This window comes from Phaethon aethereus (assembly GCF_964289735.1).
Source record: "Phaethon aethereus genome assembly, chromosome: 3".
Lineage (NCBI taxonomy): Eukaryota > Metazoa > Chordata > Aves > Phaethontiformes > Phaethontidae > Phaethon > Phaethon aethereus.
The window spans coordinates 12,829,340-12,848,255 of record NC_138576.1 but is presented as its reverse complement, the minus strand read 5'-3'; the positions used below and the strand labels follow the sequence as shown (position 1 = coordinate 12,848,255).

General features: G+C 38.5%; 1 protein-coding gene across 2 annotated transcripts in view; it reads left to right on the top strand.

Annotated features, from left to right (window-relative positions):
- Positions 1–1,947: 1,947 nt before the first annotated feature.
- The window catches only part of VSNL1 (visinin like 1), a gene marked incomplete at both ends in the record, with an annotated part of 51,100 nt that continues 34,131 nt past the window's right edge, over positions 1,948–18,916 (top strand). For both annotated transcript variants that reach the window (XM_081997247.1, XM_081997246.1), the window contains one exon: positions 1,948–2,109. In XM_081997247.1, coding sequence (XP_081853373.1) covers positions 1,948–2,109 — 162 coding nt within the window. The remainder of the gene's footprint in view (positions 2,110–18,916) is intronic.

The window sequence follows — 18,916 nt, the reverse complement described above, 5'->3', positions numbered from 1 at the left end:
AGTGTACAGTTAGGCCTGTGGCAATTAACAGAAAAGTTGAACTCTCCCATATTAGTGCTAAATTTACCAAAACGTGTGGATATGAGCTTGGCAAAGCTTCAACCTAAGTTTAGAGCAAGCAGTGTGCTGCCCTTAATTAACAGCTGGGTGAAGTCCTTACAGTGGGGTTCTCGTAGTTCAGAGAGGATGCAGGGCCTTGAGCAAGAAAGCCCTGCAGCATCTCAGTAGGTAGAGGAAGGATGTGTGGAGCCTGGGGAAGGAGGATCTGCTTGCTGGAAACACCCCAAGAAATGGTGCCCACTCCCACCTCCAGTTACATCTGTGCGCAGCACAGTGCACTTGTCTAACAGCCACGTCCCGAAGGTGTTGAGGCGTTTTTGGCTGGAGTTTCTAGCCCGATGGGTTGTGGCATTTTGTACTTTCTGATGACTGAATTTCCCAACTTTATCCCAGCTGAATGCTTTGGCGAAAGACACCTTCCTTCTTGGTGCTGGGGATGTTTGTGCAGCTAAGTCATGTGTTGTCTTGGCAAAGGGGCTGCCCTGGTGGGCTATGGCCTGTGGGTGGAGGTGAGGATAGACTGGGGAGGGATGTTGCCAAAGGGAAGAGGGACCATGAAGTGTTTTAGGAAGAGACCTGTTGCCACTGGTAGTATGGCACTGGGGGATGTGTTGGTCACACACAAACCAGCAGGAATCGTTAACGGTGCCTGCTTGAGGAAGTTTTCCATAAAGGAATTTATATAAATATATTGTTTTGTTGGAACAGAGCAAAGTATGTCCTTCTGAGGAGAAAAAAACTTCCCCTTCGAAACAGGGGAAGATGCCAAAAGCAATAGAATAATATCAGGAATCAGTGGTGATATGGACTAGAAATCATTGCATTCAGTGTGGTGGTATCGTTAGAGGTGGAGGCTATACCAGAAGATAAAAATGAAAATGCTAAGCTAGGCTTAGGAAAGAAATTATTCATCACAGTTCTATACAGGACGAGTTAAGTACTGTCTGTCATCTGATTAGAAAATAACCGAAAGACATCTTCTGTTGTGAAACAAACTGTGGGAAAACGTTAAAAAAAAAAAGGATTTCTCAAAAGTTCTCTCAAAGGACATCTTTGGTCAAATGTCAAAGGACCTGGAAATAATCTCAAACAGTCAACATAAATAGTGCTGAAATAAGTGTACTTATATATACACACTTGCATATTTTGTATTTCTGTATGTTTTATGTTTAATATTTGTACGTATGTACATAAAATGTGTATAACAAATGTAGTGGATATCTCCTGTGTTAACAGTTACGGGATATGAACCATCCGCTGTGTATCAACTATACCGTAAATATATCTGTATACTTATATGTATATTTGTACACACACATTTATGTCATATATATAAAAATTATGGTTGTTTTTCCAGTTTGGTTTCATCATTTTTTGAGATCAAGTGTGTGGACTCTCATGTTGCTTCCTCCCAGTGGATCATCTAGTGCTGTATGGTACAAGCCTGTCTGTCCACAGCCTTGTACCTCTGAGGAGCAGCTGCTAACATGGAGAGATTTTCAAGACAAAGATAAGCAGGAACTCTGTGGACATCCCTGAATCTGTGAAAAGTTTTTGTTAAATTCAAAGAAAAAGTGAAGTCATCTTTTTCAGCCTTAGTGCAAAGAAAAGCTAGAATTTACCTAACCTGAAGGCAAATGAGCAGTCTATCTCCAGGCCTTAAGACTTCTAAGTGAAAGAAGAATGTTGTCTTTTTCCCCATTTCAGCCTCTAATATTCAAACATCGCTTAGGTTCCTGTTCACTAGCAGATCTGCGAAGTTGCGTTTGACTAAAAGCAGCAGTCAGTACGAAACAAGTGATGTGTTCAAGCTTTGTTGTTAATTCCAGTTTAAAATGTTCACAGCAACTTGGCTAATTGTGTTAATTTATTTCTTCTTAAGGCAGAATGGGGAAACAGAATAGCAAGCTGGCCCCTGAGGTGATGGAGGATCTGGTGAAGAGCACGGAGTTCAATGAACACGAGCTAAAACAGTGGTACAAAGGATTTCTAAAGGACTGTCCAAGTGGTAGACTGAACCTTGAGGAGTTTCAGCAGCTCTACGTAAAAGTAAGTTATTTATTAAGTTCTTATTGCGTGGCCATAGAAGAGGTTGAAAAGTAATGTGAAGCAAACATATGGTCACGAGCTGCCATTCATTTAGACTGTAAGGAATGCCTTTGCTAGGAGAAGCAATGGTGAGGACAAGGAGATAAATGGGAAGTGCTACCCTCAATCGTACCAGTGATTCATGTACCTACAGTGACCATAACCAAAGGTTTAGGAAAAAAGCTGTGCTTTACTCACAAGAAATATACTCTCTGAACTCTGTAATTTATGGACCTCTTTCACCTTCAAAGAGGGGTTGTGATCCTGTTCCAATAAACCACACCGTAGCTGTGTAATACCGCTGGAATATGAACCGTGTGATTGCTGGACCTACTCATATAAAAGACTGTCCTTCTTTTGGTTTCAGCAGAAGTGGTGAAGTTTCATGGCAGTATGTCCTGCAGATAAATTACGCACTATGCACAAGCGATTTCTTTCACTAAATTTTACATATTGCCTTTCTGTTTTCCCTACTGCCTCTTTGCCCTTGTTATATATGAAAGGAAAACCAGGCTGCTCAGCTTATTTTATTCTTATTTTTCATTATTTTATCAAGTTCAATGTAGTCTTTTCCTTAGATTTATTCTGTATTTATTCTGTCATAAGAAGAGCATGGGGGCAGCATAAGAAGTGTATTCATGTTACAAAGATAATTATATTTTAATTCAGTATCACGTGTCTGCCTAAAGGTCAGAGACTTCAAAGTAATTTTAATTAGGAAAAAATACTGGATGACGATGATGAACAGTAGGATCAGAACGCTTCATAAATACAATGTGAGGCTGAATAAAAATAAAAAAGCCTTTCAAATGTAAGTAGCTAATATTGAGCCCACTGACAAATTCTGCAGACAAGTGGGGCTGTCTTTTCCCTTAAATGCATGCTACAGTCCTTTCCTAAATTTCTTCAGCCTTGAACGAGATCACTCTGCAAATTATTAGCTAGCCCCTTTTTCCTTCTAATGAATGGTCTAGCAAAAACTGCTGACTCCAGCTTACATAAAGAAGCTTTTGTCTTCATATTTTAATATTTATGGCTCAAGATGTTTCCTCACAATCCTTTTCTTAAGAAATGACTGACTGTCTAATAACTGTTATTTTCAGATTAAAGAAGTTTTACTGCCTCAGGTATTGTGCTTGTTATTGACTGATAGTTTATAGCTTCCATTTTAATCAGTACTCAGTGTACATCCACCAAGACATTTAATCATTTCTCTTATATCTTTCTGAGAAAAGTAAATGATCTTTACAAAATATGAGTTCCTAATACAGTATGTCAATTGTTTAACTCTTTATCTTTTTGGCAAATCACAGTAAAGGGATTAAATTTTTTTTTATGATTTTGTGTGTTGTGGGGAAAGATATCTTCTGAAAATAGCTTGAAACTGTTAGGACTTCCTTCCTTCAAAGGGAAGTTTCAAGTGCTTGTAGATATTTCACAAGATAATTACACATGAAGAAATACCAGAGTAAATTAAATATCATGTTTACAAAAATGGTAGTGCAAAAAATAACATGAAAAGCACAACAGTATTTTGCTCTTGAAATTTGGAGACAGCTCTGTAGTCTTACTAAGCTGCAATATCTGGCTTTTAGTTTTATGGCCCCATGTATCTTTAGATTGCACATCAAATAAGATTGTCTCCCTTGCTTTGGTAGCTCTGGGTTTTGAGATCTGCTCTGTAATGGTACCGTCATATATTTAGCCCAATTTGTTGTCATTCTATATATAATGTCTATATACAGGGCTAAATACTAATTTTGCAGAGGAGAAATACAATCAGCTGTAGTAAATTCAGAGCTTTACTTCTCCTTCTGTCACATACATGCTTGTAGAATAATGGCCCTGGGCTCTCCGACGAGCTAATAGCTTGAGTGCTGTCAGTGGTGACGACTTCTCCTATGTAGGACGTTCTGCCTGCCCTGGCTGCTGGCTGCAGACAAAACCCCAGATGCAAAATTTGATCTTTTCTGGAGGAGCCACCAGGAGGAGACCCAAATCGTTATGATTATATTAACACCATTTCAGTTCCTTTAATGAATATTCAGGGTCAAAGTGTATGAAGTGTGTATTGGTTAATAATTCCTCTGCATGAACTTAAGAGGGATGACGTTTTATCTCTTGGTCTGAACTGGATTTTGCTGATGAAGATTTCCATCAATAAATATGTTTAGAAAACAAACAGAAGACATCTTCAGTTCAGATTTCTTAAGATGACACCATTTCTTTGTTTGTGGCAATTGTGTGGTTCACTTTTATGTGGATTGTTAAAAGGTGTTGGTCATCAGACTAAGAATCAAAGAAAGCTCTTCTTTGCTTTTACTCACACACAGTAGAAAATACCCTTAGCCTAAAGAGCAAAAACATTGTAGGCTATATCAGGAGCATTATTTTGATGTGAATTTCCTGATTGTCTCCACTCATTACTCTTCCATCCTAATTATAGAGTGGGGTGCACCATCTTGGGGCACAGAAGCTGCATTTTTTTGGATGAAATGTACCCAGGAGATGTGTCCTGGGATCACACCTTATGTATTACTATATCTAATGCCTGCTAATAATCCAGAGTTGGTCTGAAGTAAAACATCCTGATGTGGGTGTCAGGTCCTCAACACTAATTCTTCCACTCTTCGTATGTGCATCAATTGTACTGTGCTGTTTACTGATGTAGATGAAGACTGTATTGACTAAAGGGGGAATTACTCTAGCTCGGCTTGGAAGCCTTTGCTATTGAAGTTTCCATTGTGAATACAAATCATGCAGTGCTTAAACTAAATAGCAGTTATACAAACAGACTCTACAGAAAAATTATTTGCAGCACATTTAGTAGAAGTGTCTATAAAAATACTTAGTCAAGAACACCTCTTTTAAATAAGCAGCTAATAGGCAGAAATGTACTTTATACTGTTGCATATTTAGCCATTGTCTTCAATCTAACAGGTTCAGTAAAAAATATTGGTACATTTTTGGGTGGATAGATTCTTCTTGGGATCCAGAACCTGTGGCAAGCTATTAGGGCTCATGTTTCCCTCCGTGTTACTGAATGAGGTGAATGCTTCAGCAGTTTTTGAAACAGTTTATTGAAGAATTGTTTATATACTGTAAGCCCAGAGCCACAAAGAGCTGAATGCTGAAACACTGAGTTAGTTGCCCCGACAGTCTGCACAGAGCTTGGGACAGAGAGAAATTTGTGGATACCATTCTGAGAAAGCTGAAAATCAAGCCAGCGTGTTGTAAACAAAAAGTGCCAATGTACAACCACAAAGTAATGCTCAGGGCAGGAATTTGTATTCAATTCTACATTTCTCCAGGGTATATGCATCTGTTTTCCTATGGAAGTTGCATCTTTCAAACCCCTCCTGCAGAGAACTATCTATGACATTTGAAGCCAAAGCAAAATCAAGCGACTGGAGTCCTTTTTCTTTCTCTCTTAAGTAACAAAGATAATGTGAATGCCTTATCTTTACCACAGTGGTTTAAGTACTCATCAAGCTGTAAGAAACTCTGAATCAATTATCATGTCCCTGTGAAGAGTTCGAATCTGCACTGCACACCCTCTCATTGCTCTACCTGTGATGAGATAGGCCCTTCTGGGCTGCTGGCAATTTCCCAATTAACCTCTTTTTCTGCAGGTAATAGTGGTAAATAGCATCGGACAGTCTGGAGCCTACAGTTTCCATCTTCAAAGTGAATATCCTAACTATTAAGCTTAATCCTTGCTTGCTTTCTTCATTTTCCTTTTTTTCTATCCTAAAAAGTCCTTAATTCTTTTATCTTACATAAAATGTCATTAGCATTGTGGGCAGAGAGTTGAAGGAATTAATATACAGAAGTGTCATTAAAATAAAATAAACCAATAAAACATTCTGGACTGTTCCTATCATTCTTTAGTGTTTCTTGCAGTCTAGAGGGCCAAATACATTTTCCTTCAGATCTTTAGATTTCACTGGGTTTAGATGAATATGCCCTAGAGTGTGTAAGTGTGCATAATCAGTGCTAATGTTCACAGGAATTATGAATGTTTATTAAATGGAAAATAGGCGTCTATATTGTGATACTTCTTGGAACTGGGTCACTGAACATGAGAAGCATGTCCTCTGGATTACTGACAGAAAGAAGCACCACTGGTCCTTTAACTGGAACGGTAGGGTTGGGAGTGATCATGATGTAGTGCTAGCATTAAATAAAGTCATTTGCTTTGTGCATTTATTTCATATCTATTATTTGGCTATGCTTTGGGGTTTTATAGATAATGTTTAAATAAAATAGTAACACCATTTGATTAATTACAGTCAAATGGTTTGTCATATTTTTGGCATCTATCTCACATTTCCTGCCTTGAAGAGAATTGATTTCTAGTCCCTCATTTTAATATGTGTAGAACAAAAGGATCTCAAAAATCCATTGAAATTTAAGTGAGTATATTTACAGCCTCTTTTTCTCCATCCAGATTTTCAAGACAGACTAGTGTCTTTCTACAGATGGCACAGAGCTCCTCAAAATGTTAGGTTAGAGCTGCGTTTCAGGCTTTCAGTGGCCGTGAAGAAGCGGTATTCCAGAACAGCAGAGCTGTGTTTACAGATGCCCCTAAGATAGATGCAGTTGCACTGGCGGAAACTGGTTTGCCTGGGATCACCTCTTTTAACTGGAAGAGCTGTGCTGGTTTTAGGAGTGTGTTTTGGCCACTTAAGTTCCCTCTATAATAGGAGTACTTTTTAGTTATACCAATTTTAGGTATATTATACCTAATATAATTAATGTATTTATGTATATTGTACCAATCCTATAGTGCTAAAGAACAACAACATGTTTTGAAATCACGCGGATTATTGAAAATACTGATACAATGATTTTAGCCCATGCTGTTGCTCCCTTCCAGAAGATCACATCTGGGGTGCTAGCAGTCTTCCTGGACAATATGACAGTATGTTTGTTGGAGGCACCACCTAAAATTAACTGCAACACAGAAAACATGTTATGTATTTATTTATAAACATGGCACTCAAAAATCCTTAAGCAGGTTAATAGTATTTCTGTGGTACTGAATTTTTAGAACCAATGTGGAACTTACTGTTAAGTTAGAGATAATTAGAAACAGCATTGGATGCAAACAAGTAAAGCACCGAACAGCAGTGATCCAGGGACGTGACAAGGTCGCTCTACAAGAAGCGGCACGTACGTAGATAGACAAATAGAGGCTAGAAAGAAATCACAGTAACATTACTGGCATCAGTGGGAGTTTTTCTTTGGGGGGCTTTGTAGAACAATCTATGCAGTAAAATTCTTAATGCATTCCTTAAGCACTTAATACTAATCTGCACATTTGAGACAATTACAGGAAAATCATTAGAAACAAATGCTCCTAAAGTCTAAAAATCCTTTCACCAGAAGTGCATTGAAAGTTCCTGTGAAAGGAAAATTAATATAGCAGAATCGAAAAAGCAGTATGCTGAAAAGCAAATGTACTTGTGGTCCAGCACACAGGGGAGTGCTTTTCAGGATGAAGTATATGTTTAGTGCTCCAAAGCTGTATTAAAAGTGGTTTTTCTGATAACTTTAAAAACAAAAGAGATCACAATAGCTTTTCATACAGGACTTGGTTAAAACAAAGGTTATGGTCTTGTTGCCTGGATGTTTTCCATGCAAAACTGCTTTTGCCATTATTCCTCCTCCTCCTTCTCCTTCTAAACATGAATAAGCAGGTCTGTGCCAAAATGTAGGTCTACTAGAAAACCACATAAGAGGCTTATTATATGTTTTAAACAGAAGCTGAGCTTGTGCTGCATGAATTTTAAAACAAGGGACAGAATTTTTCTTACATATAAAACCAAAATGAAACAAAACCCAAAAGCAGTGTTAACTTTGAAGCTGTCTGTGAATGATTTGGAGAAGGGGAGGATACTGGTAACATGCCCTTCTGCTGCATTTCTGTCTTTGCACTGATCCCAGGAAAAATAACGGCTGGAATTAATACCATTTTACAGAACATCTTTTAAAATCTGTTTGTAGTAAACAGAGCTTTAAAGATCAGCAGCCATATTGAAAAATAAAATACAGTAAATAAACATGGATTTTCATTTAAGCTGCAAAGTAAAATGAAAACAGTAATTTTCATAAGAGGACCAGAACACTGGGTAGGGAACTGTTCTGAAAATATGGACACTGTGTAAATCACAACGCTGGATACTAACAGCCTTTAACAGTGCAGAATGGAGTCAGTTTAGATTGAGATCCTAAACTTACTGAAGCTAATGGGAGTTTTCATTCGTGATCCTTATTAAAGGGCTTTGGACTGCTCTTGAAATTCTTTGTCATCATGAGACTCAAGCCCTGTGAAGTCTGATGCAAGCTCCATTAACATCCAGTCCTACAAGATGGATCTAGAGCTCCTCTCATCATGTGTGAAGAACATACACATTGCTAACTCCCACTTAAAGACAGCATTTATTTAAAAACTAAGTCTGTATGGGTGAGCGTTGAGAGTAAGGGTCCTGAAGTCAGTAGAAAAACAGTTTCAGAGGCAAAGTCCTTTTCTTTTTGCAGCATTATGGTTGGCAGCTAATTTTAAAGGCTAAAATATATTTTTCTTTGCTTCTGTTGCAGAGCACATAATGTCCCATATCCTCCAGACAGTCACTGGAGACTCTAAATCTAGAAAATTATGAAGTCTAAGAGATGAAATCTAAATAGCTAAATCTTAATTCCTCTAAATAGCAATTTTTAGTCAAAACCTCTGATTATTACTAAGTACTGAATAGTTCTGTAATTCTGTGGTTATATGTGGTTCCTGGAGGCACTCTAAACTGACATCAAGTCCAAAGCATTGAAGAGAGGATGTCTGGCCAGGACAAGATGATCCAGCCCGGAATGCTTAAAAATCTCACCATGTACATGCATGCCCTAGTTTCCACCATAGCCCGATAAAAGAATCCAGATAGGTAAATTTTCCAGCAATAACATGCAAATTACTTTTACTTCATCTTTTATTTTGAAGGAAGCTCACCAGCTCCAAAAATTGCTATGTATTTTTATAAGGGGCCCTGCTCTTTTACAGCTCACCTTTGCTCTATGTTGGATTCCTCAGAGAAATTGAAATGATGAATTTGGGATGCTGTAATTCTTTCTGTAGCAAAACACTGGATTAATTCATATGGTTTTGATTTCCCTGAAGGGTAATACAGAAGGAGTGGTGCAGGTTGGGTGGAGATAGCCATTGTTAACACAAAGTATCAAAGACCTCAAATTAAAAAAAACCCAACAAACTGTTAGCACCAAGTCCCATAGCTGTTGTGGTGTTCAGGTCTACTATTTATCATAACAGTACTTATTTTACCACTGTTAAGTAGTCCTCAGAGCAGTCAGGTCTGATCAGTGGTTCACAACCTTTACCCAACCTGTTGCAAAAGTCAAGTGTTTGGACCTCTTTCCTCCTGAAACTTCCTGTTTCCTAGCTCCTTTCATACCACATCAGTGCTTTCCTTCTCATCACAAGGAGGGGTGAAAAATGAAACCAGTGAAAACCCTTAAGGATGTGCAGTGGGGAGAAGGAGTGTTGATAATGACTGTAATTTTTTTCAGGATATTCCCTTCTCTTGCAACCTAAATAAAATAACCATGAATGGAGCATATAAATTCTCTATATTATGTATGGATAGGTGAGGTACAAAAAGGTACCTTGCTTGACATTTTTGTCAAGGTCAGGGTTGAATTTCTTTCATGGGTCAAAATATAAATGTCCCTTACTTTATTTTTTTTGATGAGAAGTTTTTCCCTACAGCACATCATAGAATGGGATTTCTTTGACTTGCAGTGTTCATACATGTACATTAGTATGGCACTTCTGGCCAGACTTTAATCAAACGCTACTCTAGCTCTATACTGTGATCTGCAGTCTACAGTTAAGCTGTGACCACATCTTAGTGGAAACCTGTATTTTAGGTCTTCAGTAACTTTGATTTTGAAAATTGGATCATCCTAAAACTTGTTCTGAAGGCTAAGCATGAAGTTAAGCATGTGTTTTTGTTACTTGAGACAAAGTGAACTAAGGTCTTTCAGGGACTTTAGCTTGTCACATTTCTTGAACTGTAAACATTTCTGTTCGTTTAAAGTATAAAAAAAGCTGTTTGGTATTACATGGTTCCTGAAGGAGCCTTTGAAACCAGGGCACTTCATTTCAGCACTGGAGTAACCTAATATGATGTATTTTGTTTTAAAACATAGAAGTGTTTTCCTCTAGTATCAGAGTCTGCTTCCAATATCTCACTTGTACGCAAGGCCCGGGGCTGAAAACAGCGTTCTTGTTTTGTAAGGCATAAACAGGAACGTGGTGCCCTGAACCGAGTCCCTTCCCCCTGATGTGACGCCTCTTGACTCCATGCCTCAGCTGCACCTCCCCCTCTCCTCCCGGGGAACTCATCAGTCCTTCAGAAAATTAAATTACCCTGGTGATATGTACTTGCAGAGCTTCCCAGATGGACAGTTGTGAGTCACTGTAGCTGGGTATGAATACTCCAAAAATTAAAGGGACCTGATTAGTCTGGACCATGGCTCTCGCAGCCATGCTTTGCGTCTCAGCCTGCTCCACCTGCTTTGTTGTACTTCAACATGGCAAATCACTATGACCACGGCAACGCACGCTGCTGTGGGTAGCTATAGCTGTGCAGGTGAGGAAACATCAGGTGTTTTTACAGGGCTCTGTGGTATGGAGAGACATTTGGGAGCTCGCTTGGGTATCAAGCTAAGTGCGGTTTTTATTATCATGCAGACATTAGTTGAGATTCCAGTCAGGTTTACACTAATCATAGTCTGAACGTTTCCAGCACCTTGGGATATCAACTTTATTTTTCTTCAATGAGAGTAAATTTCCATCTTTTCATATTTAATTAAGGCTCATAGGAATAGGCTATTTGCACCAACAAACCTATTGATTGCTGAACAGAGATGACTTACCACATGAGAATTAGCTAGCTATCTTAATTTTATATTCAATTACAAGCAAAACAAAATGAGGAAAACATGTGGTTTGGAAGATAAAGTAATCAACACAGGGACATTCACACTGGAGGAGATTTTGCCATTTTGCTGAAATACATATGAGACATTCTCAGAAGAGGTTGGTGTGAAATCCACCCGTATGAGAAGTTGTGAAGTTTGACTGTCTGGTGGGATGGATAGCCCAGAACTGAATAGGCAGCTTTAAATAAAATCTCCCTGTAGTCCAGAGAAACAGAAGTAAAAGCAGAAGTGTAAATCAACACTACAGGTCACCTCAAAGTGAATATCAAAGTCAGTTGGGGATTATTTCCACCCTCATCCCTGGAATTGTTCAAGGCCAGATTGGATGGGGCTTTGAGCAACCTGGTCTAGTGGAAGGTGTCCCTGCCCATGGCAGGGGACTTGGAACTAGATGATCTTTAAGATCCCTTCCAACTCAAACCATTCCATGATTCTATGAGTCTATTAAAAAAAAAAAAAAAACAAAACAGGAATTTAAAAGTCTTAGGTCATTAATTGAAATAAGATTTTCTATGGACCTTGTTAGCAGCTTTCAACAGAAGTATTATTAGAAGTACAATTACAAAGTTATTTCTAGATGCCTGTGTTCCCTTTCATTTAGAAGGATATACCCTAGAATTACTATTAATCCTTACTAGGAAATTACACACCTGTGTGCATACTCATGACTCTTCACAGATTTCTTTGAAAGGTATCCACTAATTTGCTCCTCCTTGTCAAATTGATCAGTCTGGGAGTTTCGGCTATGTGATTCCTGTCCCTAGTGCCAAATACACAAGAACTGATTAAAAGGAATAGTCCTTGAACTTGCTTTCATGTTCACAAGCTCCAGCTACTACTACTTCTTGTGTCCATGTTGACTAGATCTGTGTCCCTCTTCTAAATACCTTTTTTGGTACTGGAACACATTTAATTGTGTTTGTGTTTATTTATGTAGCAATTACAGTGATTAATTTTATAATATGTGTCAGTGCAGATAATTATGTAATTAAACCATGTAACTGAAATGATAAGTTGTCTAAGAATCAACCAATTAAAACACGAAATTGTGCTGTGAAAGCCTCACAGGATACCACATGTAAAGCCTGCAGATTACTTCAGGAGATGTCCTCCCTTCTGGCATGGATCTGTTTCCACCGGAATGAACTCCAGCCAACTGCTTTTCAGCCAGCTGCTAAACAGGGGTGGCTGGAAGGTTGATGCTCCTTGGAAAGGAGGCAGTTGTTCTTCCCATGAAATCACTGCTTCTCACTTTCCCTCTCACAGATGCTGGTGTCACTTTGGCAGGTCGGATGCTGTCCCCTGTACTCCATTAGCACTCCTAACTTAATTCAGGGGTAGAACACATCTCTCAGAATCACAGAATCATTAAGGTTGGAAAAGACCTTCAAGATCATCAAGTCCAACCATCAACCCAACACCGCCATGCCCACTAAACCATATCCTGAAGCGCCACATCCACACGTTTTTTGAACATTTCCAGAGATGGTGACTCCACCACCTCCCTGGGCAGCCTGGTCCAATGCTTGACCACTCTCTCAGTAAAGAAATCTTTCCTAATATTCAATCTAAACCTCCCCTGGCATAACCTGAGGCCATTTCCTCTCATCCTATCACTAGTTACTTGGGAGAAGAGACAAACACCCCCCTCACCACAACCCCCTTTCAGGTAGTTGTAGAGAGCGATAAGGTCTCCCCTCAGCCTCCTCTTCTCCAGACTGAACAGTCCCAGTTCCCTCAGCCGCTCCTCATAAGACTTGTTCTCCAGACCCCTCACCAGCTTCGTTGCCCTTCTGTGGACACGCTCCAGCACCTCAACGACCTTCTTGGGGGCCCAAAACTGAACACAGGATTCGAGGTGCGGCCTCACCAGTGCCAGGTACAGGAGCACGGTCACTTCCCTACTCCTGCTGGCCACACTAGTGCTGATACAGGCCAGGATGCTGTTGGCCTTCTTGGCCATCTGGGCACACTGCTGGCTCACATTCAGCCGGCTGTCAACCAGCACCCTCAGGTCCGTTTCTGCAGGGTCATCTCCTTTCCTCAGAGACCAATTTATCCATTTCAGTACAAAGCATCTTCAGCACATTGAGTCTTGTATTACATGTGGGTTGGTTAAACTTGGTACAAACATTATAGACACACATTAAACTTCTCCTGGCTTCTTGATTGGGACAAGTCGCTTAGGTGGTAATCCACTGCTCAGAGTTCACAGTTGTTTAGTGCTGAGTAAATCCCAAAGTTTTTCTTGGAGGAATATAGTCATACCATTTCATGTATATCTAAAGCCACATAAAGATACAGATGAGCATCAGCTTCACAGTAATGTTACTGCATACATGATTTTCTTATCTCTTCTGTTGCTTATGTGTGGAGAAAAGTGATGCCTTAACACTCCATTTATTACTTTAGGAGGTCATAGTTCCCAGTATTAGACTTTTTAATATATAATATCCATACATGGAAATTTGTTTGGGTTTTTTGGTGTTTTTTTATTGTTGTTTTTAATAAAAGTAACAATTCAGATAATATTTGGCCTGAGAAAGGTGAATTTTCTGATGTCCAGTATACCGTGGTTCTTAAAATGTCACCAAGGAAGCTGTGGTTAAAGTCTAGAACAGCTCTTTAATATCTTATCTAATGTCTTTTTTTTTTTTTTGAGCTGGAAGAAATGCTATTATATGAAATAGAATTCTGAACAGGGGAGTTCATATTAGTAATAGTCATATTTTTATAGGGTAATTGTCAGGGTGCTATATTAATCTCAGCTTGAAGAAGCAATTATTTATCTATCAATTAGTTCTGCTACAGTTAAACACAGTATATGACAAGGGAAGCCAACAAATTAGTGGCCTTGTGTTAGAATTGCAAACTCCATGCCACAAATTAGCCCCTATGGTGTATTAATCTATCTGCTCATTTATTTTTAAGATTCTTTTCCCCTGGAGTTTTTCTGTACAGCAGGAAAATGGTGTTTAATGGGCCTGATGTTATTTTCACAAGGACATAAATTCTGTGGTTATTCTAATGTACGGCCAAGAGCAGGGAGAATAAGGACAGTTTCTGTTTCCTGTATCTACTACCCTGAGGTAGTTATGAAAAATCATGAGAGAGCACATGCTGTAAAACAACATGTAAGGAAACCCTATTTTCACTCTCAGGAAATTAAGTTGCTCATATAGAAAATCATCAGCAGGTCCAGGGCAATAAAGCTGAGTTAAAAAATAATGCTAACAAAAAATAAATGGTGGAAATAAGAAGTCATCTTTGTATTCAGCAGTTTCTTTTAAAGTGTTTTACCTCTTTGTTACCTCTCTGTAAGAATCATGACATTTTGTCAAAGAAGGCAGAATTCAACACATTCAGTATAAAAATTACAATAACATGTAGCCAAATTTATTAAAGACTTTTGAAAATTAATAATTTGGAACGCAAACTTCTAATAGGCATCCTATAGAAGTGGACTATCAGTGGGAAATTAGCTCTTGAGCTCTATCCAGCAGGCAATTGTCAGCGTGAGATAAAAGAACTGCATTCTGGCTATCCGAGGGTGGAATTTTTCCTGCAGAAGCACAATAAATAGTTTTTGCTAGAAATAAAGAGGCTGCCAAATCAACCTATCTAAATAAAAAGTATGTTGTGTTTTACACATGGGAAAAGTGCTCCAGAACAGTTAATCCCTATGAAAACATTATCCCTGCACTATCGCTGATAGTACTTGCCTTCAGGCAGTTTTCAGTTATTTGTTTCCATTTTCTATACATGTGCTCAGTGTTCTTTATTTCCATGTGATTGTTCATCTCAATCGTTTTCTTTGCTCTCATCTATTCTGGACTCATGCACATGCATTTTACATATTGCCAGAATACTTTGGGCTATATTTAAGTTTCCAGATGCACAGAAATACTGTTCTATCTACAATGCTATGAAAGCAAGTACATAGTCCTAAGAGGACCACTGAATTCTGTGGGATGGCCCATGTCACTATGAAGTACAGCGACGGGCAAGAACACTTTTTACCTTTTCTCCTTCCCTTTTATGTAGAGTGAAAGCCTAGAGCGGTATAAAAATTCCATGGAAGTCCTGTATATGTGTTGTGTGAGTGAGTTCACGTAGCTCGCTGGTTAAGAAGTCATTCCCAGGTTTTATTGCCAGCACATTGGTGTAATAGCTGGGTTAAGGGACAGCTGAAATCGTGTTACTGTGCAGACAAGAATGTGTTGTCTTGGAGCCAAAAGAACAAGGGGAAAAAAACCTCTTTATAAGAAAAGCAATCCCTAGTAACTGTGCAGATCATTTTACTGTATAACACAAGCGAACCGTAAGAGTGCACAAGTCACACGTATAGTGAAGTGGAAGCATTATGGTAGAGGGTAAGAGTTTGACCAAAGTAAGAATAGTTCTTTAGTATAATCCATGATGGACTAAAAAACCACTTTTTGAATTGTTAACACTCATTTATTGTATTAGGGCCTCAATTCTTGCTGGGTAAATTCACAGAATGCAAAATATAATAAGAACGCAAATGTTTTCTCCCCCAAGGAGCAAAGTACCCTCCTTCTTCCTGGAGTGGGCATCTCCAAGGTTCCACAGAGTCCTGACTGTCAGGCATGCAGGATCTTGAGCTACATCCTTTTGTTGACCATTTTCTTAACCATAATGTACTTTGCTTTGCTTCTCAGCTAGCTCCACTCCATCTTCCCTAGGGCACTGGCTAGATGAGTGGTGAGGCCTGATGTGATATCTGTACTTTTGTCCTTTTCTTCTCCAGCTTCAAAGTTCTGCAACTCAGCTCTGTTGGGCAAGGGATGCTCTGACTTCAACATCGTGAGAAGCTTGCCATTGGTTGTGCTCATTCAGCCTGTGATGTGGGCTTGGTCATTTTATTTTAATTTGGTTCTGTATTTACCTTAGGAAAAGGGCAATCCAACATCAGAAAGCCAGCCCAATCATTTACGCAAAGGAGGACTCTATAGCTGAAAACTTTTCTAGAATATGAGTCTACAAGCTCTGGCAAGATTCTGCATAGCAAAGCGAAATGATTGGGCATAGCTGAGTGTTCGTTATTCATTGTTAATGGAGCTGAGAAACACTTTAAGAAATAGAACTATCCAGAATCTGTTACTTGAACTAAAACAAAATGTCGTCAGAAAGATTTCTGAAATGCCTTCCTTTTAATCTTTGAATGTATACTGTTCTAATATACTATACTATGTCAGAGGTTTGGGTTTTTTTCTCTGTTATTTTTTTTATCTTTAAAATTTTTTTGGCAGTAATGCCAGTTTTATAAATGGTGGCAGTGTCAAACAGTACAGGTTTGAGAAATGAAAGGAAATTAAAAAGAGAAGAAATTGAGACTGGATAAATGTAAACTTGTGGTAGACCTTGGAAGATTTAAAATCACATATATTTTTATAAACCTAAGGGTTTTTAACCTTAAGACAGATAATGAAGAGAATGTTGGCAGGGGGACATTATCTAGACAATCCATTCCATGTTTAATGTTATACATTTGTAATAAAATACATGATTCTGAGAAGAACTATGATGCAGTCTTTAAATAAGGTTATAAATGAACAGACTGAATAGCCAATTGTCTTGTGCAAATCCATGGGAGATTTGACACCTTCTGTGGGACCAAGACTTGGCTCGCATTTTACAGTTTCTTGTTTTACAATATATGATATACTCTGCAAAAGAATGACAGATAGCCTGAAAACTAATTTTTTGTTATAAGAATTTGTTCACCTCTTTTTGTCTTTTGTATGGAAATTCCTTCTCTCTTGGTAACTTCCACAAGCAAATAACTGTTACCAAGCTCATCCTGAAATGTCAAATGTAGTATCTGAAAGTGCACAAGAGGAGATGCTGGACTGGGCACTCCCGGGAACTCCCATTCAAGCCATTGTGGGTTTTTTCAGTTCATTGGCCAAACAAATCAGATTACCACATCTGTTTAGCCAGATGGTCTTTCTAGTGTCATGAGGCAATTACACTATCTACACAAGGACTGTATTGGCAACTTGCTGCAGGAGAGGAGTTATATTATGGAAAACCACTGCTGATGGCATTTGATGGTGACTTGCTTTTCTAACAGGCAGATGAACTGAGCACCATGGTTGGAGTATGCAGGTGATAGGTAGCAACCTAGAAGACTAAGTAGTGCCCTGGTTGGTTTCTGGAAGGAAAGTTAGGAACATTAATCTTCCTGTTAATCTGCTAATAATCTTGGCCTGACCTGCTTGATATTATCAGCTCTTTTTATTTCTTTGTTTCTTTTTCGAGCAGCGGTCAACAAAACAGTATTGTGTGTATTTGGGGTTCTTTAGACTACTTCTCTGTCTTCTGCCGGATCCACTGTATGTACATTAGTACTGTTGAGTCTATACTACATAGTTAAAAAAGAAGAAAGAAATTATCACAACTGCTGCGCTTCCAGCTAAAGGAAACTACATGAGATCCCTTTCTAAATTATCATCCAGTTGATTACAGTCGTATAAGGAAGCTTCTCACAGAGGCTGATCCAGCTGTGGTCAGCTCGTAAGAATTTGCAGTGACTGGCTATTATGATGGAGCCAGCTGAAAGTTCACACGTTGTATGACACTTTTGTATAGTTACTACAATGGATTTAGTCCCCATAGACCTTGAAAATTCCAGTATTACAGGAGAAACTTATGGGACTCTTATTACTGGAGAGTGAAGGCATCTCCAATGGGCAAATCATCTCATTACAAGACAGATGTATGAGAGAGGTGGCAGAAACCATTCTCTGAAGGAATCTACCTGTATCTAAAGAGTGACAGTGAGCTGTTAGATGGCTAGAGCTGGGAAGAGGAATCCAGACACTAGTGAGAGGTATTTTTGGAAAAACAATTCTACATAACAAATTAAAAATTAATACCAATTCCAAGATATGATAGAGACTTTATAATGTTGTTTGGAACATGTAAGAATGTTTTATATCATGATCTCATAATGGTTTCTTAGCAGATAGTAAAAATCACAGAGATAAACTCACTTCACACACTTTTTTTTTATTATTAAAATCAAGGACACACTGTGGTTATTGGCAAGATTTTCTTCCCCTTTGGTGGAAGCAAGATCAAGTCCTGTGGACACAGATGGACAAAATAGAAGCTGAGATACATGAAGAATAAGTGTGCTTTTAGGCATTTGTAAACTCCTTCTTTGCTTAGCTTAGAGCACATTGATACTGAAAAAAACCCCTAGGTTGTTTCTGACTTTTTATTAGTTTCATGATAATTATAATAATTACTTTAAAAGTCACAAGCCAGGAAATTCTAAATGAGACAGTATAATTATAATATATAACCATAATAATACTTCCTTCCATTCCTCACTTGGGTATTGTGAGGCTTAATTAGTTAATGTTTGTACAGCAGTAAAATGCAAAACACCATAAAAGTATTAAGCATTTTTCCGTGTTCAGTCCTTCAGTATAACTGATTATCTTTCACAAGGTTCTTAAAAGGGGAAAATTTAAAAAGATCTATATAAACCAAACTGTATTTTATATCTGTCTTGCTGGTAGTTGGAGTGGCAAATCAGTGTTTAATTGCATCAGTATTTTTCATGAACACGCTGACACTGTGACAATGGATTTGACCTAGAAATATTTGTTGATTATCATATTTCTGGGCCTTGCAACAAAATTGAAGTGTTCTCATGGGAGCCAGAGACACAGCTGATGGAAATGAATAGAGAATGAGTGACACAAGCTGACAAACCATT